The sequence below is a fragment of the Alligator mississippiensis genome, chromosome 15 (genome assembly GCF_030867095.1).
Source record: "Alligator mississippiensis isolate rAllMis1 chromosome 15, rAllMis1, whole genome shotgun sequence".
Lineage (NCBI taxonomy): Eukaryota > Metazoa > Chordata > Crocodylia > Alligatoridae > Alligator > Alligator mississippiensis.
This window is the reverse complement of record NC_081838.1, coordinates 25087883-25110055: the sequence shown is the minus strand read 5'-3', so window position 1 is coordinate 25110055 and position 22173 is coordinate 25087883. Positions and strand designations below refer to the sequence as shown.

General features: G+C 57.2%; 1 protein-coding gene and 1 non-coding gene across 6 annotated transcripts; one reads left to right on the top strand and one right to left on the bottom strand.

Annotated features, from left to right (window-relative positions):
* Positions 1 to 5726: 5726 nt before the first annotated feature.
* KIF22 (kinesin family member 22) lies at positions 5727 to 11662 on the bottom strand. 5 transcript variants are annotated; one of them, XM_059717803.1, is made up of 14 exons: positions 11582 to 11662; positions 11152 to 11225; positions 9962 to 10147; positions 9757 to 9884; positions 9362 to 9522; positions 8170 to 8604; positions 7694 to 7847; positions 7496 to 7586; positions 7220 to 7394; positions 6959 to 7058; positions 6777 to 6841; positions 6447 to 6647; positions 6181 to 6240; positions 5727 to 6050 (listed from the first exon to the last, which is right to left on the bottom strand). In XM_059717803.1, the coding sequence occupies exons 3-14, from the start codon at positions 10141 to 10143 to the stop codon at positions 5982 to 5984; spliced, it is 1821 nt and encodes a 606-aa protein (XP_059573786.1). In that variant the 5' UTR covers positions 10144 to 10147; positions 11152 to 11225; positions 11582 to 11662; the 3' UTR covers positions 5727 to 5981. The 5 variants fall into 5 exon arrangements, with proteins under 5 accessions (XP_059573786.1, XP_059573784.1, XP_059573788.1 ...); XM_059717801.1 differs by having other exon boundaries at positions 11540 to 11642; XM_059717805.1 differs by having other exon boundaries at positions 6959 to 7055; positions 11540 to 11642.
* A 1817-nt stretch (positions 11663 to 13479) lies between these two features.
* Positions 13480 to 13551, top strand: TRNAA-CGC (transfer RNA alanine (anticodon CGC)). Its single transcript has one exon. It is a non-coding gene; the product is annotated as a tRNA-Ala (tRNA).
* Positions 13552 to 22173: the final 8622 nt, after the last annotated feature.

Genomic DNA, 22173 nt, shown 5'->3' with positions numbered 1-22173 from the left:
CACCCAGCCCATGAATTCAAGGCCTCTGGCTAATCCCTGGGGGCCAGACTTTTCAGGGCCCGGCCCAGGGATCCCTGCAAGTCCTCTGAGCGTGGGGCCATGTCTCTCTGATGCCATCCCTGTAGATGAAGTGGTTTCCCCATTGCAGGTGGACCACAGCATGGGAGGTGCTGACAACTGCACATGATGATCTCCCAGTTCCCCAGGGAAATTAAAACAGCAAAGACCAAGCTACATAGGTATGATAAAGCCCAACCCAAGGTCTGTATCCCACCTAGAGACCTGCCCCCCCAACGCCCACAGAAGGAAACCCAAACCCGGAGACTCTCCCTGCAGGCCTCACAGGGAATCCCAAAGCTGGGTGAAGTTGTAAAGCGCAGCAATGGCTGTTAAAATCCACGGGGCCAGGTGCTAGACTAAGAAAAATGCCCAGGCAGCAGGTTACAAGGTTGTAGGTTGTAGCTGTGTTGGTCTAAGGACATAGGCAGACAGGTTCTTTGGGTGAATCTGATATCTTTTATTAGACCAACTTAAATAGTTGGAAAACAATTATTAAGCAAGCAAAACCCTTTGTCAGGCTAAGAAACTTCCTTAGCCTGACGAAGGGTTTTTGAACCTGAAAGCTTGCTTAATAATTGTTTTCTAACTATTTAAGTAGGTCTAATAAAAGATATCAGATTCACCCAAAGAACCTTGTCAGGCAGCAAGTTCTGCTTCCTGGAAAGAAGCAGCTATCTCTCTCTCACGAAGGGACAAGGTGGCTGAGTGGTGAAGGCCCTGGACTGCTAATCCATTGTGCTGTGTATGTGTGGGTTTGAATCCCACCCTTGTTGGAACCTTTTGCTCGGTGCCTGGCACCCATGTTCCCTGCTGCTGATGTTCTCAGTGCCCCCCTACCCTTAGGGATCCCCCGCAGACTCACAGGGAAACCAACTCCCTAGTCTGTTTTATGGAGATATGGGCCATACCATATTTGCTCATGTACAACCTCCAAAACCAACTCCCTGCTTTTCTCCTCAGAGATGGGGTGGGGGCACCTTCAGTGAGCTCTAGCATATTTGCTCACGTACAACACCCCCCCCCAAATAAGCAACCCCACCCAATTGAGGTGTGTTTTATGTGGGGAAGCTGATTTTTTTAGCCCAAGCTAGAAGCCCTCTGCTTCGCACCCTGCTCCTCAGGGCAGCTGCTGTGGTATTGCTCTTCGGACAGCTAAGAGAGTCAATAGACCATTAATTGCCGCCCCCCCAGGATCCCCCCACTGGGGCAAGACCACGGGCAACTCTACAGTCTGGAAAAGTGGGTATATCACCCCCAACAATACAACACATGCCTCTCCAGGCAAAAAGAAAACAGAAGCTTTGGGACTACGCCAGGGACAAGCCCTGTGTTATTCAATTTACGATGGAAGCTAAAAATCTAACTTCATTGGCATGCACATTCAATTTGTTAGAACAGCCATCATGCATTTAAAAAAAACCCACAACGAACCAGCCAAAAAATAATCCAAAGCTGCTGTTTCTTTAGACCTATCGTCATTCGAATTGGATGCCTGGGTGTCTCTTTCAGAAGCACAAAAGACAACCCTGCCGTCTGAAGCATCTGGGCAGCGCCTCCACTGCTGTACTGAAAGCTGGTCCCACGCCTGAGTTAACGTCCCGCTTCATTCATGTTTCCACCTCTTAATTAATGGTTTCAGCTCAAGTTAAAAACAATCTGCAGGGCTGTGAAATAGGAGCAACGTGACCAGGAGCAGCCAGCAGAGTTGCAGGCAAAAGACTAGCTTCCTTTGTGGAACATTAAACCATTTTAAAAAAGGAGAGTTGTTCACATCTAAGGAGTGAAGAGTTTAGCAGGAATTGGGGAGATTGCAATGAGCCATGAAGTCTAGCAACTCCCACGCTTATGCCTGGATAGAAATGCCCCTGCTACTGCCAGCTTCTAGACTTAGAAAGTTTTAAATTAATTTAGATGTTTCTAAACTCAATTATAGATTTTAGAAGCTGAGTTGGTCTATAAACTGGGGTTTTTTTAAAGCCACCTTGTTGAGGGAAAACTCTGAAGGCTGGGGAGAAAAGAGGAGGCCAAGGAAGGCTGTGTCCAATGGTGAGGAAGAACAGAGATAAGAATCTTGCTCCCAGCAGTGTAATTTTTTTGACGATGTGAAACCCAGCTCATTGGCACTGTCCATATCCACATTGGTCCAGTCCTGTTATTTTCAGTGAAACAAATACATTGCAACAAATCCAATTTTTTGGAATATTAAGAATCAGGAACCTAGAAACATAGGGAGAGGCTGGAGGGATATTTGGAGACTCGGGTCATTCAGGAAGATCCATCTCCATACTAGCCTCACCCACCTCTCATGTCCCCCTGGCCAGGACTGGCATCGGAGGCAGCCAGAAAGACATTGGGACTGGCATTTTCTTTTGCAAACATCTAAAGTCCAAGCAAAGCCTGGGCCGGGCTGTGGACCTGCTCCTGCCTTGTTCCTCAGCAGCTGACCTGCAAGGGGAGCTGTGACCCAGGACCGGAGTGGACACAAGACCAGTGGTCAAGCCATGGGTGAGGCCCAGGGTCCATCATACCCCATGCCCTGTCTCCAGCAGTGCCAGGAACAGATGCTTCACAGTAGGAGTGGCCAATGCGTGACATGCATACTACAAGAAGCAACGGGCTGCCTTGGTGGGTGGCACGTGGCAGGCTGGAGAGAAAGCAGAGCAGATGGGGCACAGGATACAGGGAAGGAAGCAGAAAGCAGACAGGGCAGGCGGCACAGGGCAGGAAGCAAGACCCTCATGGGTTGAGTTGGACTTGGGCCTACCAAGGCATGGAGGTAAGGCCTCCATCCTATGGGGTTGGTTTCCACCCCTCCCCAGACCCTCTGCCTGCCCACTGGTGGCCCAGGCTTGAGGCCTCCTGGGCCTGGTTCCTTCCCAACCTGCAGCCCCTGGAGCAGCCTGCTCGACTTCCCCCTTACTTTGGCTCCAAGCAGAGCCACATCTGCAGCATGCTCACCTTCCCCCCGTTCCTGCTTAACCAAAGCTGAAACCCTAGCTGCTGCTGAAGATGCATTTTTTGTGGTGGGGGAATCTAGGATTCTAAAAAGAAGCAATGGGTCAGTGAAATAGAGGTGGGGAGCAGCCAGCAACCAAGCCTGAAAAGAGACCAGCATGATTTGTGGAACATCAAAAAAAGGAAAGATGCGCTTTACCAGCTGCAAATTGAAGGACAATGGGCCATTGACTCCCTCAGCTGCCTGAAGTGTCATATCACAGCTGCTACACTGCACAGCAGCAAGCAAACCAGGGTTTTTTTTCTTCCCAGTCCCTGGGAGAAAAAAATCAGCTTTCCTTCTTAATATATATATACACCAGATCTGATTTTTGTGTTGTATGCAAGGAAATACAGTAATAAGCTCAGGAGCGAGAGCTGAAACCTAGTCTGTGCCTCAGAAGGAGAACCAGGCCCCCATCCCACCGTGGGAGGCTCCCAGACTCGGCCCTCCATCTCAGAAGGCCCCGGGGGACAGTACCGGTGCCCTCCAGAGCCTCTTTCCTGGCTGACTCCCTCCACTGGCCCATGCTGAGACCTGCTGAACTTTCCTCCCTTGCCTCATTTGGTATTTATGGTTCCAGCTAAGCAGCCACGTGACCCTTCCTGGAAACATCAGGACACACGTTCTGGGACATTGCTACAAACCAACAGCCTGGAGGGCAGAGTTAGCACTGAGTGCTGTGATACAGGTGTGGGGGGCAGGCCTGGTGGACCACGGGTTAGGAGAAAAGATGCAACCCTGGCCAGCAACATGGAGACCACAACCAGCTGGCTCAAGGTCCTGGTAGGACCCCAGTATCAGCCTGTTCTCAGCTCTCCCAGCAGCCATAGGGCACCAGGAAGAAATTTGCTGTCCTCCTATTGCTACAGGGCCCCGGGGTGGGGGCTGAGCCAAGGCTCCTGCTGGGACGCAGGAGCCTGCACCTCCACTCAAGGGCCATCCTGATGCTGCAATGGGATCGGGAAGGAATTTGCCCATTTAGACTTGCCCGGTCCCCTGAAGCAGGAACACAGCCTTGGCCTGGGGTCGCTGAAGCACATTTCAACAGGACTTGCAGTAGCAGGGCCCAAAAGACCCCCAGCGTCGCCAAGGGCAGGGGCTTTTGGGATTGCAGGGCAACGGACCTGGGAGTTGGGCAACAGAGGCGTTGTGTCATTTTGGGGCTAGGTGAGACGAGGATGTCCCTGGGATGTTTGGACAGAGATGAGTCTGCCCGGAGCAGGGGATTGGACTAGACCAGGGGTGGCCACAAGCAACAGGCTGGGGAGGTTAGCTGCGGGGAAGGGAGGAATCCCCCAGGATGCAAAGGGGCAGAAGGGAACAGGAAACAGAGCTGGATGTCTCTTGCAGGAGCTGCAGAGCAAGGCAGGAGCAGGTGCCTTCCAGCCTGAAAACACACTATTTTCTACCTCTCCTGTCTTCCACCCCCACTCTCAGCACCTAATTTTGCATATATTTACATAACAAAGGTTTCTGGGGCAGGAGTGTCACAGGTGCTGGTGGTGTTCACCACATGGCATGCAAGGATGTTCTCCAAGGTTAGATGTATTCTTATGGCACGTGGTCTCTTTTTAGGGCTAGGGGGAAAGTGGGTGATGCAGTCCCTAGGACAAGCCACGACGATAGAAGGAGGGTCCAAGCCCCCAGCAGCCAGGGCAAGTAGAGGCAGCAAGAAGGGGGCTGGTGAGCTCTAGTAGCAATAACCATGATCATTAAGGGCAAAGCCAAAGGGGTGGTGGGGTTGTCCTGTAGCAGTGTTGAGGGACAGTGGCCCTGGCTACAGCAGTGGGAACCAATGATGACAATTGACTGTAGCTGTAGCAGGCTGTGGGTGTGATGGACAGTGCTGCAGGGAGTCCTGGAGACAGCAGCACAGTGGGCAACAGACCTCAGGCCCTGGCCACGATAGATGGTGGTCTAGCAGGACCTGACCCCAGCAGCCACGAGCTGGTGGCAAGCCATGGTAGACCTTGGCCATAATGGATGGCAGCAGGCCACAGTTGAACAGTGGGGCCTGGCTGTAGCAGACAGTAGGATCTGGCTATGTCACTCAGAACAGTGGTACCAAGACCCCATCCCATAGCAGCTGCAATAGACAGCAGGTCCTGGCAGCACAGCAGTGGTCGCTGGGGGCACAGCTGCACATGCTCAGCTGCTGGGTGACGCAGCTGGCACAAGCCACTCATGAGCCCTCCCAGCCAGCACACAGCCCTTCTACTGGTGGAGCTGGCACAAGGCCTCAGGGTTTGCCAGTCACAACTCTGAGCTGGTTTTCCTTCAGGTTGTGGATGTGGCCCAGTTTCCACTCTTGTAGCCTACAGCCTGCAATGTGGGGGTAGCGTGCTCACTTCACATGCCCAAAAGTCAGCGCCAGGTCTTGCACACTTCGGCCCTCACTTGGCAAAAGGCTGGCTATGGCACTGTCTGCATGTTGTTTCCAACGTGGCAGCTGGGGCCCCTGCCTCAGTCCTATCACAATGCCTGTTTTAGGTCTCTACCCTCTCGCCCTGCTACAAGGTGGCTGATCCAGCCAGTGCCAATTCCATGAGTTCAACAACACCTGTTCTGGTCAGTACCCCAGACTGCAATTGCAAGTCTCATTCCAACTTGAAGAGGGGGATGGGGCACGGGGGTGGGTCCTTTGGGTGCAGGAAAGCAGAGACACTGATAGCAAGTGGGAGGTTTATTAAAATCCATCGCATACAAAACTGGGAACACTGGGAGTGAGAAAACGTCCTGCAGGCAAGTCCTCACCATGGACAGGCTGGCAGAGGTAAGCATGGTGTCCTGTGCAGTTGGCACCCTAAGGTGCTGGCTCAAACTGCAGCTCCAGCTCCTGCTTCTGGCCCCTGGAGCTGCCCTAGCAAAAACCAGAAGTCCAGAAAAAAAGGCTAGTCCCACAGGCAAGGGCCAGGCCATGGCATTAACTGAATAAGGACAGGGCAGAGGGCCCCGGTGGCAGGAGCATCTGGATGCAGTCCAGAGTATTGGCCTGAGGGAAGAGAAGGGGGTGAGGGGGAGGAGCAGAGCCTGATGCCATCCACAGCACCACCCTGGACCTGCCCCCCCCCCCCCCCCCACTGCCTTTGCCCCCAGGACGTCCATCCTTCCCCCTGCATCACCTTGATTAAAGTGGCCACCTTCTTGGCTGTCATCGTTTCCATCCTCTGCAGGTCCTGGAGCTGGGAGCAATGGGACAGAATGGTCAACTCCCCAGGCAAGGGTCTTTGAGACAAACAGCTCCCTAGGCAGCCGCAATGCCAGGTCATAGTGCAACCATCTCACCGCCAGGTCCCAATGAGACCAGCCCCTCCCCAGAGGCAGTTACATCTCAGGGCCAAGAGCAGGGTCCCATACACCTGGTGCTCCCCCACCCACATGGTATTACCGTAACAAAAGGCCCATGCTGCTCACGCCAGGCCATGATTAGCTCAGCAGTCCTGGGGCCAATGCGCTTCAAGGAAAGCAGCTCCCTTGTGCTGCCGTGGTTCAGCAACTCCAGCAGCTTCTGGTGGCCCCGGACCGTGAGTTCCTGGCACCGCGTCAGCTCCCAGCTGGGCACCGCATTCTCTGTCCCACCTGGACCTGACTGCGGGGAGACAACGCAAAAGGCAGAAACTGTGCAGCCACCCCCCCACTTCAGCTGAACCCCCTATATCCCGCCCCTCCCTGCACTCCAGCCCCATGGCATCCCCCAGCCTCCGAGTCACCCCCTCACCCTCCTCTTTAGGACCAAGATGCCTTCATCTTCCGTAGGTGGGGCCCGTTTCTGGGGGATCGGCACTGCAGAGAGAGGGGGGGATAAAAGCAGCTGAGAATGACCCTTGGGTCTCACCCAGCTTAGGGGAGAAGGGGGGAAATTAGTGGCTGCCTGGACACCTGGGTCCCCACTGCTCTCACCTTGCCGCATGGGCAGAATGATAGCCTGTGGAGGCTCAGGCATAGAGGCAGCTCTCAGCAGCTCCTTAGCTTCCAGTTCCTTCTGCTGCTGCCTCATCTTCTGTGGAGGGAAGGCAGGAGGGGTCAGAGGAGGGAGGCCTGGGAAGGCAGCTCTGGGCTGAACCTCCTCATGAAGGGAGAGGCTAGGGCTCCAAGGCCTCCCAGGTGCTGTGCAAAGAGCTGCCCAAGGGCAGGAAGCACATTTAAAAAAATAGGGCCCACCTCCAACTCGGCCTGTGTCTCCTCAAGGCAGCGTAGCAGAGCCTTCCGCTCGGCCTTGGGGGTGCCCAGCAGGGGCAGCCCCCGGTGACCGGCACCTTGTTGCCGCTCCAGCTCCTCCAGGCGCAGCACGCGCTGCACTAGGCTGGGCTCCAGCTGGTCCAGGGGCAGAAGTGCACTGGAAGGAGGCAAAGATGGGGCGAGTTGGGCAGTGCCCATCTCACCCTGTCTGACACCCACACACTGTCCCCCGTCACCCTCCTCCCCCCACCATGGTACCCAAGGGGCTTCTCAGCAACCAGGGGACCTTCCTTGCTGGTAGACTGCTTCTGTTTGCCGCTGTTCTCCTTCTGCAGAGTCTTCTCGGCAGCTGGAGGGCAAGAATGGAGTCAGGAGCAACCAGGCCCTTACACCTGCCCACCCCTCCCCCCCGGCACCAGTGGGCCCTCCAGCACCCTCCCCAGACCCCCAACTTACCTGGCTCGGGCAGCGCCTCGGGGGCAAAGGGCTTGTTGACCACCTGCTTGGAGCGGGTGGCAAAGTTGAGGGTGGTGAGCGTGTCAAAGTAAAAGCGTTGCTCAGGGGCGACATGGGCAATGACCACACTGTGGGCCGAGCCACCCAGCGAGTCCTGGGTGGAGGGGAGAAAAGGAGGGACCCCAGGGTCAGCTGCCATCTCTGCCCACCAGAACCTCATGGGTCCCCTGTCCTGACCTTCTGGAATCAATGCCCAATCACCTGTCTGAGACGACCAGACCCCAGGCATCCAGGATCCCAGCCCCCTGCTCTCAGCCACCAGTCCCCACTCCCTGCCCAGAGAACCCAAATGTCCAGGCTCCCAGCCCCTGTAGACTCAGCCACAGAATCCGGGTACCCTGGCTCCCAGCTCCCAGACAACCCAGGTGCCCTGGCTCCAGCCCCCAACACTACCCCCTTCCTGGCCCAGGACGCACTTGGAGCAGGCGGGTCAGCTTGCTGTCGCGGTAGGGCACACGGGGCTGACCGAGGCGAAGGGCATCCACCACCTTGCCCAGCACGAGTAGCGAAGTGTTGATGACGCTGCTCTCACGCAGGCGCAGGCCACAGTTGCCAGTGAGCCGGTTGTCTTCACAGCCCGCTAGATCCACCAGCTGCAGTTTGGCGCTGCGGGCGGGGACCAGGGGCCGAGACTGGGCCACGCGCAGTACCAGGGCTGCATGGCTGCGGCTCGAGCGGCTGTTGAGACCTGTGGAGGCTACGGTGCGGTTGCGGCTGGCCGACAGGAAGTGCTTCTCAAAGTCGTGGAAGCTGCTCAGCTCCCGCTCTGTCAGCCCCGTCACCATAATGCTGTGGTCTGGCGTTTCACGCAGCACCAGGTCCCGCCCTGATGGCTCCAGGAGGTCCAGCACCTGAACAGGATAGGCACTGAGGGGAACCATACACCAGGGGATGGCAGTGGGGGCAAGAAGAGGGAGAACGAGTGGAGGAGTCTCTCCACCAGGCTTAGGGGGGTCATGGGGGTCCCACAGTGCCAGCAAGGACCCTAGGCAGCTGGTGGGGAATGTAAAAACCCAAGGCCTCTAGGAAAGCATCATTTTGAGGCATGGACCCTTTCCTGAATCACCAAGTCCAGGCTAGCCCCCCCTGAGCACCATGGCCCTCTCCTGTGCGCCAAATCACTAGGGCCTGCTCCCCACACTGTGGCACAGGAATTTTAAGCCACTTCCTCTGTCTCGCAACCGTTTCATCCGCTGCCCAGAGAGCTGCCGGAGGAAGCACTGAATGGAAAGTGTTTGGGGACCGCTCGAGGTCTCCAAACCCTCCAGGATGGCCTGTTGCTCCTCCTAGCCCAGCTTTCTGGGGTGTTTGCTGTTCAAGCTCACTCAGAGGGGGCAGCTTGTTACGGGGAAACAGGGACATAGATCTGTTTGCTGGGATTTGAGGTGGTTTGGATTGAAACCTGGGACAAAACAGGTCCCTGGACAGATGGGGAATGAGCTGGAACAAGCCTCGGCTCTTTTGCAGACTTTGCAGGTACCCCAAGGGGGCTGTGGCTTCCTTTGCTTGGACTCCAGCCCGAGTGTCTCGCCCCTATACCCTCCCCAGCACCCATGATCCTTCTCCCCTCAAAGCCTGGGAGCCCGCAGCCTGTTCCCCACCACATACCTTTTCCTGGTAGACTTCCAGGTAGGACATGGAGACAGAGTAGGAGCAGTTGTGCCCGTCAGGCCAACAGCCAGCCTCCCGCACCATGTGCAGGATGTCACGCACAGCCCGAGGGATCACACCAGGCTGCTGGGGGCTGCCCAACATGGTGTGCGTCTTCCCTAGGGGGGCCAGAGAGGCAGCACTGAGCCCCCACCACCACCCACAACACAGGAAAGAAAGAGACCTGTGTGCTGGTGGACTGAAGACCAGTCAGAAAATTCACCACCCCCCTCCCCAGCCTCAAGCTCAGCAAAGCGCACCGGAGCACGTAAGGAAGCTGAGGCAGATGGGCCTTGTGACAAATCCCAACCCAGGACAAACCCAGACACCTCTCTCCCTCACCACATGCTCACCCGCCCCGGTGGGCCCATAGGCCAGCACACTGGCGTTCTGCCCCTGCAACAAGTGGTGCAGGATGGGCTGCACAGAGCTGCAGTAGACATCTTGCTGGGTGGCTGTGTCCCCGTAGAAGGTATCGAACCTGGGGGGAACAGCAGGGTGATCACCACTGCGGGCTGCCAAAACCCCCCATTCCTCCCCCCTTTCCCCCACACGCACTGGTACTTGAAAGTCTCCTTAGCATTGCGCCAGTTGACAAGCTCGAGGGAGCGCGAGTCCAGGCCACGAATGCAGGGTTCCGAGTCTTTGCTGCAGGGGCGCAGACGGACACAGACACGGACTGGGACAGGGGTGTCGGGCTGGCGATGCTCCTTCATGCTGGGCCGAGGCTGGGACTGCATGGCACTGCAGAAAGAAGAGGGAACAGGGATCAGAAGCAACAAAACACATGCTTCACCCTCACCCAGCTCCCTTCCTACCTCCAACACCAATTTATTTCCCTTCAAAGTTCCCTCCACACCCTGCATGCCCCACAAAACTGCCTCCTCCAGCTCCTAGTCCCTACTCCAGGCCCCTCTCTGCCAACCTAGCACCCAGCCCCTGCAAAGTCCCTGGGCCCCACCATTGAAAGCACCAGCCCCAGCCCCCCAGCCTTCAATGTCTGCCTCCCCAAGGCCCCAGCTGCAGCTCCCCTTCCCAACTACCCCCATCCTGCCAAAGTCCCCAAGCCCAAATCTACCCTCCCCAAAGTCCCCGTTTTCAGCTCCCTTAGGTCCAGCCCCGCAGCTTTCCACCACCCATGCCCCACTCAATGCCATCCTTCCCAAATCTCAGATCTCCAGCTACAGCTCCCCTCCTCCGCTGCCACAAGGCCCACCCCACTGCAAGCTCAGCCCCCCATCCTCCAACTGCATCACCCCAAACCCAGCCATCCTCCACCCGAGCCCCCAGCTGCAGCACCAAGATGCCCTTAACCCAGCGCTCCACCAGCCCACCTCCCAGCCCCACTTTCCTATTCTTAACCATGAAGTTCAGCCTTCCCAAGCCTCCAGCTGCAGCCCCTTCCTCAGCAGCCCCCAGCACCACCCCCAAATCCATCCACCCCAAACCCCAAGCTTGAAGCCCCCCACCATCCCTAGACCCTAGCCCCCCAAACCCAGCCCCACCTCCAGCCCCTACCCAAATCCCCAGGTCCGTGGGGACAGTGGGATGGCAGAAGGGAAAGCCCATCGTGGCAGCAGGCTTGCCAGGCCAAAAAAGAGAGAAGAGAAAAAAAAATCTAGACATGAAGAAATCCCCAAGCTGATAACACAGGGCCTCCACCCAGCTCCATGGGTGTCCTCCAAACAGCGTGGCAAAAATAACTCCCAAATATCCAGGATGAATTGAGTGAATCAGACATAGCTCACCTCCCAACCACTACGCAACCATCAGCTCCAGTCAGTAAAATAACCCAATTTTATTTCAGTTTTCTGCTATTAACCTGAAAAAAATCAGAATAAATCGTTGCTTTACAAGGTCCCCTCTCCCCGAGTCGGCAACAACGCGGTTAATCCGCGTCACGCACCGAGGAAGCGCCTTTGGCAGAAAACAGCGATTAACCCAAGGCTTCCCGACCAGCGATTTAAAGCGGATTGATTCAACCAAACCCACGCGGCGCTCCCCCAGGCCCCCCCGCACCCAGCCCCTCCCCTTAAGCCCCCGGTGCCCGCCAGGCCCAACTCCACCCTCCCCCCAGCTGCCCCCCGGGCCCGGGCCCAGCTCTGCAGCCCCCACCGGCTGCAACACCGCCCTCACCCAGCCGCTTCCCTGCCGGAGCCGTTTGTTTTTAGCGCTCACCCCACCCCGCAACCAATCAGGAGCCCCCGTGGGGTAGGGGGCGGGGCTAGCACCACGCCTGCGCTTCAGGAAGGGGAGGGGCCGCGCACGCGTGTTGCACAGGCAGGAGGGAATCCGCATGCGCCTAGATGAATATGGGGGGGAGGAGGGTGTGCTGATCAGCATAGAGTGACCCCTCCCCCCGGCGTGAGGTTTGGGCGCATGCGCACGAGGGGAAAAAAAAAAAATCATGCCCGGTTGGCGCATGCGCAGTAAAGAGGAAGGGATAGCTAGCTAGCAGGATAAATGAATGGATGGTGGCGCTGAGGCATAGGGACAACAGTGCCTGGTGGCGCATGCGCATTAAAGAGAAAACCGAGCGGGGTGGGGCGCATGCGTCATAGGGCAACAAGTTGCCCATGGCGCATGCGCAGTAGAGGAAAGTGGGCGGGTGGTGGGATATCAAAATGGCGGCAGGGCTCTTTGTTTGCTTGGCAGCCTACCGTTTGCCCGGCCCCGTCCCTCTTAGTGGCCATGCCCCCTTCCCCCACTGCAGTCAGTGAGCTGGGAGCCCCTCAAATGTCCACCAGGGTGGCCAGCCCTGCCTTAGTGCCTTCCCTGCCTTGCCCTGAGGCAACTGCTCAAAATGGCTGCCGTGGCGGTGTGAGCCTGGCCTGTGGCTGGGCCCCAAGATGGCCTCGCTACTGCCTTGGCGTGTCAGGCTGAGGGCAGCGTCTGTCCTTGGGAGGGAGCCCCAGGATGGCTGCCGTCACCAAAGCATGAGTGGCCAAGATGGCCACTGCCATGGCATGCCGGGGTGGGGGTGCACCTGAGCCCCGAGACGGTCACCACTGCCTTGGTGCAACCGGGTGACGGCGACGCCTGCTGCAGACCTGAGCCCTAAGACGGCTGCCACTGCCTTGGCGTGACTGGGTGAAGGCGATGACTGCTGTCAGCCTGAACCCCGAGGTGCCCACCCCCACCTTGGTGTGACTGGGTGAAGGCAGCATCTGTCCTTGGGCTGAACCCCCAAGATGGCAGCCACCACCTTGGCGCGACTGGCATGAGTCCCCCTGCCAGCAGTGTGGGGGTCCCGGGCTCCAACCCCGGCCCTGCGGCCCCACGAAGATGCACAGCAGCACCTCCTGTACCCCATGATGCTGCGCTCCGTCCTCCTTTCCTCCCGCAGCACAGTGTGGGAGCCATCTCGGACACCTGGGCCCACTTCCCTCCCCCAAGAAGAAAAATCCCCTTGCTGCAGCTAGAAGACAAGGGCTTTTCCTCCCCACTCCTGCAGCGCCGCTACGAAACAGCCGCCCTTGCTTTGTTCTGGCTCTAGCAAAGCTCCAGTGAGATTTGAACTCGCACCCCTGGTTTATTAGACCAGTGCTGTCACCTCTGAGCTGTTTGTTTTTTCCCCTGCTTCTCTGCCACACACAGTAGATATAGCTACCTGCTCTTCCCTGGGAGACTTTAGGGGGTGCAAGGACCTGCTGCACCCCATTGCAGCTCCAGGGACCTGGAGCAGAGGCTTCCAGATGTGTCCCCAGGGTCTCCTGCCTCTGCCAGCCCCAGGCAGAGCTCATTGCAGGGGAAAGGGGTTAGAGACACGTGTGACCTGAACAGCCTCAGAGTTGACCTCTGACCTCCTGCTGCTTTGCCCCAGGGGCAGTCTCATGCTGAGGTTTCAGGCCAGGATCCAGGACCCTCAGCTGGGGCTTCCCCCCTGCTGGTCCCCTCAGCAGCCAGGCTCCAGGGCAGCTCCGCAGCTGAACTCACCAGGCCCCGGCCCCTCTAAGCCGGGCATGGGAACCCGCAAGCTTGGGACCCAGTAGATCTCAATACCGGGGGGGTGGGGGCAGGATTTCCAAGGGGAAAGTGCCTTGAAGTGGGACCAGACACAGACTTTATATGTGCTGGGGGATGTAGCTCAGTAGTAGAGCACCTGCTTCGCATGTAGGAGGTCCTGGATTCAATCCCCAGCATCTCCAGCTGCTTTTGCCCCTGCTCAGGCCTGGGATGGGCTGAGAGAGCCCAGGCAGCAGTGGGCACTCAGTCTGCCTTTTGGATATAGCTGGGCTGATTTTTCTTCCTCCTTGTAGGGTGAAAGCAAAGGCTCAAAAAGACTACCTGATCCCCCAGGGGTAGCCGACGCTCACCAAAGAGGCCACCCGTCCAGCTCTAAAACACTCAGGGAGAGTTTGGAGCAGAGGGAGCTGCGATGCCTGCAAAACCACCACCTGCCCAGGTAGGAAATATAAAAAAGGAGGTGGAGATTGAACTCAGCACTTCTTACATGGAAAGCAGGTGCTCTGCTACTGAGCTATATTCCCCAGGCCCATAGCCACCTCCACCCCATAGCACTGTGGACCCCATGAAACTCCCTCCCTGAGCACTGAGATCTGCTGGGTCTCAAGGCTGAGGGGAGGAGGCATCTGCTGGGCACCCGCATCTGTTGTCCCAGGGGTGCATCTCCTCCCTGGGCTCACATTCGACCAGGAGGTGCTGGGGGAAAAAAAGGAGCTGGAGATGCAACCTAGGGCTTCATGCATGCAAAGCAGGTGCTCTACCACTGAGCTACACAGCCTACCAGGGACTTATCCCAGGGACATTATCCCTGGATGTGCCCCCTGCCCTTGTCCAGCTGCACCCAACCCCACCCCAGACACTGGGCACATTTCACCAGCTGCACCCCAGCCTGAGCGACCCGCTGAAGCCCCTGCCTCTGCTGTGCTGGGCTGTGGTGGTGGGCAAATGCCCCTCAGAGACAGGGTTCAGCTAGCCCAGGCCGAGTTGCCTTGTTAACCTCATTGACCACCAGCAGCCTCCTGCTGCTCTGCCCCCATCTCCCCCACTCCCCACGGGGTTTTCCAGCCCCTACCCAAAATCTTCCCTTCATGCACCATCACCTCCACCCCCACCAGAAATTTGGAAGCAGGACAGAGGTGTCACCTGGCACCGCGGCTCTAAACTGCGAGTTACAGAACCATTGATTATCCAGCATCATTCCTGGGTTGGACTAGCTGTGATCTCCGAGGGTCCCTTCCTGCCCCACTTCTCTACAATAACCCACGTCTCTGTCGTTAGGACAATCATCGACCCCCAGAGTGTATGAGCTGTGGCTTTCATTCCCACCCTGTACAGCCAGTAATAAAATGACAGCCAAAGCTGGCACGGGCTCTGGAGAATGGGGTCAAATCTCACAGCATCAGATGATGACCCACCTAGCGTCGTAGAATCATAGAAAATTAGGGTTTGAAGGGACCTCACGTCACATCTAGTCCAACCCCCTGCTTAAAGCAGGACCATCCCCAAATAGTTATTGTCCCAGCAAGGGGAACCTGGCACCCAGCTGGCTTTAGTGCCAAGAGACCTTTGTATTGCACCAGACCTCCTGGCCCCTGCACTAGCCTAGGCTGCGGCCTGCGGTGCTCTCGGTTTCATGGTTTCCAAGGGACCCAATCCTGCTTTCCCAACATGTTTCGTATCAGAGGGAATATTTATTCTTTTGCAAACACTCCAACAATACCCAGTACACCAGAAAAAGGGGGGGGGGGAGAGAATAAACCCTCTAAATTTATTAAGGAAACTAAGACACCCAGGTTAAGAAACAGGACAGAAGAGGCAGGCAGGCTGGGGACTGCTGGAAAAGATACTGTACTTTCTCACATACAACACACCCTGGGATATAATGCGCCCCTTGATCTGAAAGGCAGACTGAAGGGGGAAAAAAAGCTCTTTCCTTGCCGTATTTCTCACATATAAGGCGCACCAACATTCCCAGGAGCTGTTTTCTGGGGGGGAAGTGATGTGGCATACCAGAAAGTACAGTACTCTTATGAGGCCTCTCCAGCTGCTCTGCACACATTAGTGTTTCACCTGCAATTGCCTTGTGCTACACAATGCCATAACCCCACGCTACAGAAACAAAGCCCAACACCAACCCCTGCATAACACAACGACAAACCCCTCTGCAAGCCAGGCCTGGGACGCAGCTGTCCACGGGGCCCTGGGCAGTACAGCCAGCACCCCAACGGTTGGGACTGTCTGTCGCCCCGGAGAAGATCCTGGAGAGGGGCCGGCCTCACTCCATGCCCAGACGCTGGCAGGAGCAGGCCGGCTGGGACCGGCTGAGGATGGCACTGACCAGGCGCTCCAGGAGCTGCCGGTCCTGCTCCCGCTGGGTCTTCTCATGCTCCAGGAAGCGCTCCATGAGCCGCTCCTCCTGCTCCAGGCGGGCACGCTGGATGGCCTTGTGCTCCTCACTGCGGCGGCACATCTCCGCGAACATGTCGTCCACGGCCCGCTTGCGCTTCCCCCGCAGCCGCACCGTGCGCTCGCTCAGCCGTGGGGGTGGGCTGGCCGGCTCCTCATAGGTCGAGCCACCTGGGTGGGGAAAGGGAACAGAGTGTTACGTGTACCCAGGCACCAGGGCGGGGAGACTTGAAGGATGGTCCCCCACAACCACACTTGACTTTTGATCAAGGAATATACTGCATGTATTCACATCCCATAAACCTTTGCCCCCTCTAAAATTAGAGAGTGCATCTTAAGCAGGAAAGCTGGTTTTCTTCCCTGGAATAAAGGCACTGTGCTATAACATTGCCGCTTCTCTGCATGCGGCAGGGGCGGAGTCCAGCCGTAACCCTTATCCAGCCTCTGCCCCATTGGCATTTGCTTCTGGCTTAGCAGCCAAAATCAGACACAGCTACACGTGCGCATTTAATGTGCATTAGCCCAATTTAAGGTGCATTAATGGCACCCTTAATGCGCCTTAAAATGGTGATCTGAGGCAGCGAGCCTAAATTTGATCCCCACAGCTGCAGCAGAGTGTAGGCCTAGATCACCCCAGTGATAGAGAGCCCTCAACAACCCGGGGGGCATCGCTGGGCCTCCATCACCCCCTCCCCCGGCCCTGCCAGCCTCCCCTCGAGCCCAGAGCCAACAGCTCCCCTAGCCCCAGGCCTCCCTCCACTGCCAGCACCTGCACCCCAGGGCCTGACCAGTCTCCATCACCACGGTCACCCCTTCCAGGGCCGCCTGCCTTCCCCAGCACCATCCTGCTGCCTGCCTGCTCGCCCCGGCCCTCCCTCGGGGGCGGAGACGGGTCCCAGCCGGGGCTATCCTGGAGGGTCCCGACCGCGGGGCTCACGCTCCTAGTGCAGGGTACAGACAGGCCCCAGCCCGGGGGCCCCGCTCCCGCTCCCTGCTCACCGGACTGCGGCTCGGCGGGCCCGGCCTCCAGCCCCTCCCCGGGCCCGGCACCGCCCGCCGCGGGCGGCGGCAGCAGCAGGAGCTGCTCGGCCGGGCTGGGCCCGGGGCCCGGCGGCGGCTCCTCGCACTTGAACGTGAGCCCCGCGGGGTGCAGCAGCGGGTCGTGGGACACGGCGGGCTCGGCGCGGCGGCCCCGCTCCGCGTAGCCGGGCCCGGGGCTCGAACCGGCGCCCCCCGGCCGCAGCATCTGCTGGAGCCGCTCCCGCTCCGCCCGCGGCACCGCCTCGTACGGGGGCAGGGGCCGCGGCCGGGGCCGGGGCAGGGGGCGGTGGCTCGAGTCCGGCTCCCGCATCCCGCGCCCAGCCCGCGGGAAGGGCGGCCGCGGCCCCGCCTGCTGCGGGGGGAGGGAGTCTGTGCGGCGGATGGGATGGTGTCCGGGGGTAGGGGAGTGCGTGCGGGTGGGTGGGAGTGTGTCCAGGGGGTGCTGTGAGCCTATCCAGACGGGATAGGAGTCTCTGCAGGGGGGTACATGAGTCTACCCCAGGGGTACGGGACTCTATGCAGGGGTCATGAGTCTAGCTAGGGGGGTGGGAGTCTACCCTGGGGAGCTGTGAGTGTGGCCCTGAGTCTATGAAGGGGGTGGTGAGTCTACTCCCAGAAGCTGTGAGTATGCAGGGGGCCGTGAGTCTACTCCAGGCAGCGGTGAGTCTATGCAGTGGGTGCGAGTCCACCTTGGGGAGCTATGAGTCTATGCAGGGGCTGTGAGTCTGTGCAGGGGGTCATGAGTACCCCAAGAAGCTGTGAGTCTGTGCAGGGGAGTGTGACTCTACCCTGGGGAGCTGGGAGTCTACCCCAGGGACCTGTGAGCCTGTGCATGGGGCTGGGAGTCTATCCCGGGGCCCCCCCAAGTCTAAAGAGGCTGAGAACTGCCACACTAGCACCAGGCCACAGGGATGAACCCAGCAATGCAGGAGCGGGTCGGCACGTCAGGGAGCTGGGTCGGCACGCAGGGGGTGGTGGGCTCAGAAGGGCGTAGGGCAGGCCAGGGTGGGCTGACAGCTGGAGCACAGAGGCCACGGGCTAACCATGCCCAGACCCACACTGCAGCAGGGGCAGGAAGGGACATCTAGGCCACCCCCTTCCTTCAGGCAGCACCATCCTCCAAGATATCATCCCAGCCACGGCTCTGTCCACCCAGGGGCTTCCAAACCTCCAAGGACGCAGACTCCAGCACTGCTCTGAGCAGCCTGTTCCAGTGCTTCACCACCCTCCTTGGGAGCCAGTTTCCCCTAATATCCAACCTCAACTTTCCTTGCTGCAGCCTGAGCCCATTGCTTCTTGTTCTGTCACCTGCCTTCCAACACGAGGGTCTCTCTCTCTCAAGCAAGAAACTGATTTCTGGGCCGGAATTGCAGCATGGAGACACTGTCCTGGCTGTCTTCTTCTCTCTATTCAGCAGAGGCGTCGGCCGGTGGCCTGGGCTCTGGAAATGAATGTTTCTTTCCTCTTCCTGCCTCCCCACAGCAAAAAGCAGGTCTCATTTTGGGGAGGGCGGGGTGTGGTGCACTAGGAAGTATGGTAATGGGTGTGTGGGGCACTGCGAAATTTGGTGGTTGAGGAGAACCCAGGGCTGGCGAGCCACAAACAAGGCACCGGACCAAACCAGGTAGGCACTAAGGGGCACACTAGACAACAAGGCAAAGGGGCTCCAAGAGCACCCATTGGGGGGCTAACGTGTCTTTACACAAATGCCAGGAGTATGGGGAATAAGCAGGAGGAGCTCACACGCTTACTTGCTAGCACCCAGTATGACCTAGTCGGCTTAACGGAAACATGGTGGGACTCTACTCACAAGTGGGCGGTGGGCATTGAGGGGTACAGGTTGTACAGGCGAGACAGTGGGGAAAAAAGGCAGGGGTGTAGCTCTTGGTTAGGGAGCAGTACACATCTTCCATCATCAAGGCGGGGGTAGAGGAGGGGAATACCGAGGCATTGTGGGTGAGGATACAGGGGGATCCAGGGGAAAAGGACTTGGTAGTGGGGGTACAGACCTCCTCATCAGGGTGACGAGCTCGACCTGGTATTCTCCAGGCAGCTCTCAGAGGCCATTCAGGTGAGAGAGGCGGTGGTCATGGGGGACTTAAATTACCTGGACATCTGCCGGGAGGAGCGGACGGCCAAATCAAACCACTCACGTAGGTTGTTAAACCTCCACCTAACCCAGGAGGTGTCCAGTCCCACAGGGGCAGCGCCTTGCTAGACCGGGTCTTAGCAACAGGGATGATCTCGTGGGGAACCTGCGAGCGCACAGTAGCCTGGGACAGTGATCATCACTTGGCCGAATTCACAATCCAGTGAAGGGCGGGAAAAATAACCAGCGAGGCTAAAGTGTTAAGACTTCAGAAGGGCCAATTTTAGGAAACCTAGAAGGCTAGTCAACGAGGTGGCTGAACTCAAGAGCATGGAGCAAATGGGGGTCCAGGAGGGTTGGCGGTTCCTCAGGGGAGTGATCCTTGGGGCACAAAAGGAGACTATTCCATTACGCAGGAAAGGGGGCAAGGGGACAACCCCCCCTTGGCTGAACAGGGAGCTCCAGGAAAGATGGGGGCGAAGAGAGAGATTTACAGGCAGTGGAAGTGGGGGGAGCCACCAAGGAGGCAGACACCTCCCTGGCGCGCTGTTGCAGGGAATCAGTTAGGCAGGGCTGGAGCTTAGGCTGGCTACAACAATCAAGGACAATAAAAAGTCCCTCTAAGGATACACAGCGAGCAAAAGGAAGGCCCAGAGTAGCATAGGGCCCCTGCCGGACAGATCAGGACAGCTGGTGGCTGACGCAGGGAAAAAGGTGGAGCGCTTCAATGAGTTCTTCGCTTCAGTATTCGTGAGTACTGGCCAGGACAATTCCCCCATCTTGAGCATAGACAGATGTCCGGGAGGCACTACAGCGCCAATGGTTAGTGCTGGCTTAGAGAAGGAGCACTTGGAGGGACTGGATGACTTCCACCCACGGGCACTGAAGGAGTTGGCCAGTGTCACAGCTGAGCCACCGGCACGGCTGTCTGAGCACTCATGGTGCTCCGGCCAGGTCCCTGAGGACCAGAAAAGGGCCAACGTGGTGCCCATTTTTAAGGGGACAAGGGATGAGCTGGGGAACTTTAGGCCAGGCAGTCTTACCTCTAGCCTTGGGAAAATACTGGGAAAGAGTGCGCATCCTGCCTGACAAACCTTATAGCCTTTACGACCAGGTCACGCACTGCCTTGACACGGGAGCTGAGGCTGATGTTGTGTACCTGGACTTTAAGAAGGCCTTCGACACAGTTTTGCATCCTAAACTCATAGGAAAGCTAACAGGCTGTGGAGTGGATGCCAACACAGTCGGGTGGATGGCCAGCTGGCTCAGGGACCGCAACCAGAGAGTGGGGGTGGACGGGTCGTTCTCGGCCTGGAAGGCGATGGGCAGTGGGGTCCCACAGGGGTCAGTCCTTGGACCGGTGCTATTTAATATCTTCATCAGCAATTTGGATGAGGGTGTGGAGAGCACCATGTCCAAGTTCACAGATAACTTTGCCCCATAACATGGTGTCAACACACCGGAGGGCAGGGAGCAGATACAGGCCAATCTGGACAGGTTGAGGAGCAATGGGCAGAATGAAACAGGATGCAATTCAACAAAGACAAATGCAAGGTACTCCACCTCGGGGGGAGGACTCCCCTGCACACCTACAGGTTGGGGATTGACCTCCTCAGCAGCTCAGCGGCTGGAAGGGATCTTGGAGTCATAGTTGACTCCAAGATGAACATGAGCCGGCAGTGTAACAAGGCCATCGACAAAGCCAGTCGCACCTTGTCGTGCATTAGCAGATGCATGACCAACAGATCGAGGGAGGTGCTGCTCCCCCTCTACGCGGCGTTGGTCAGGCCACAGCTGGAGTACTGCGTCCACTTCTGGGCACCGCGCTTCAAGAGGGACGCGGAGAAACTGGAGAGGGCCCAGAGGAGGCCACTCGTATGGTTAGTGGCCTCCGTGCAAGACCCTACAAGGGGAGGTTGAGGGATCTGGATCTCTTCAGCCTTCACAAGAGATGGCTGAGGGGAGACCTTGTAGCAGCCTATACGTTTAGCAAGGGAAGACAACAGAGAGTTGGGAACGGGCTATTTACCAGGGAACCCCCAGGAGTAACTAGGAATAATGGGTGCAAACTAGTGGAGAGTAGATTCAGGTCAGACATTAGGAAGACATTTTCACAGTAAGGGTGGCCAGAATCTGGAACGGGCTGCCAAGAGAGGTGGTGCTCTCCCCTAACTTGGAGGTCTTCAGAAGGAGGCTGGATAGTCACCTGGCTGGGGTTGTCTGACCTCGGTCCTTTTCCTGCCTGGGGCAGGGGGTCGGACACGATGATCCTTCGGGATCCCTTCCGATTCTACGATCTATGAATCTGGTAACGGGTGTGTGGCACACTGGGAAATACAGTAACGGGAGTGTGGGGCACTAGGAAATATGGCAATGGGTGTATGGCGCGCTAGGAAATAAGGTGAGAAGTGCGTGGTGCATTAGGAAATACAGTAACTGTGTGGTATGCTAGGAAATACAGTAATGGTTGTGTGGTACACTAGAAAATATGGTAACGGGGTGCGTGCTACACCAGGAAATACAGTAAGGCTGTCTCTATATATATATAAAATACACATAGACAACTGTATACACACCCGTATATAGTTGATACATATACGGGTGTGTATACACGTGTGATATGCATGTATATAGATATATATAGATATATATATATAGCACAAACATACACACAAAACACCGGGGGGGTGTATGTACACCCACACGCATATATCTCCACACACACACACACATGTATGTAATAGTCTGTGTATGTGGGTATATATATATATGTGGGTATATATGTGTATGCAGTTGTGCACACATATGAATACACATGTATCCATGTGTACATGTTCATATACATACACATATGTGGATGTATGTTTGTGTGTACCAGGTTCTGCCCCTACCCTCCTGCTCAAGCGATGCACCGCTGGAAAACCTGAGTCACCACGGCCATACCCCTGCAGCCCTCTAGAGAGAGGGAAACTGAGGCAGGGACCCAGGCCAGACACGGCTGCTGGGGGCTGGGCCGAGCTCCTCTTCTGCAGGTGGAGGCTTGGGAGGGGCACTGTGGGGCTGGAGCAGCCTTGCCAGTGGCATGTGCATGTGGTCACATCTTGTATCAGGTCATTGTTCATGCGCCCATGTCTGCCTGTGCACACATGCCTGCATGTTCGGGTGTGTGTTGGCTCACGTCGGTGCATGTTCCTGTCTGTTGTGTGTACGCATGTGCATGTGTGTCTGTGCATGTCTGTGCCTGTGTGCTGCTACCGAGACCCAGGCA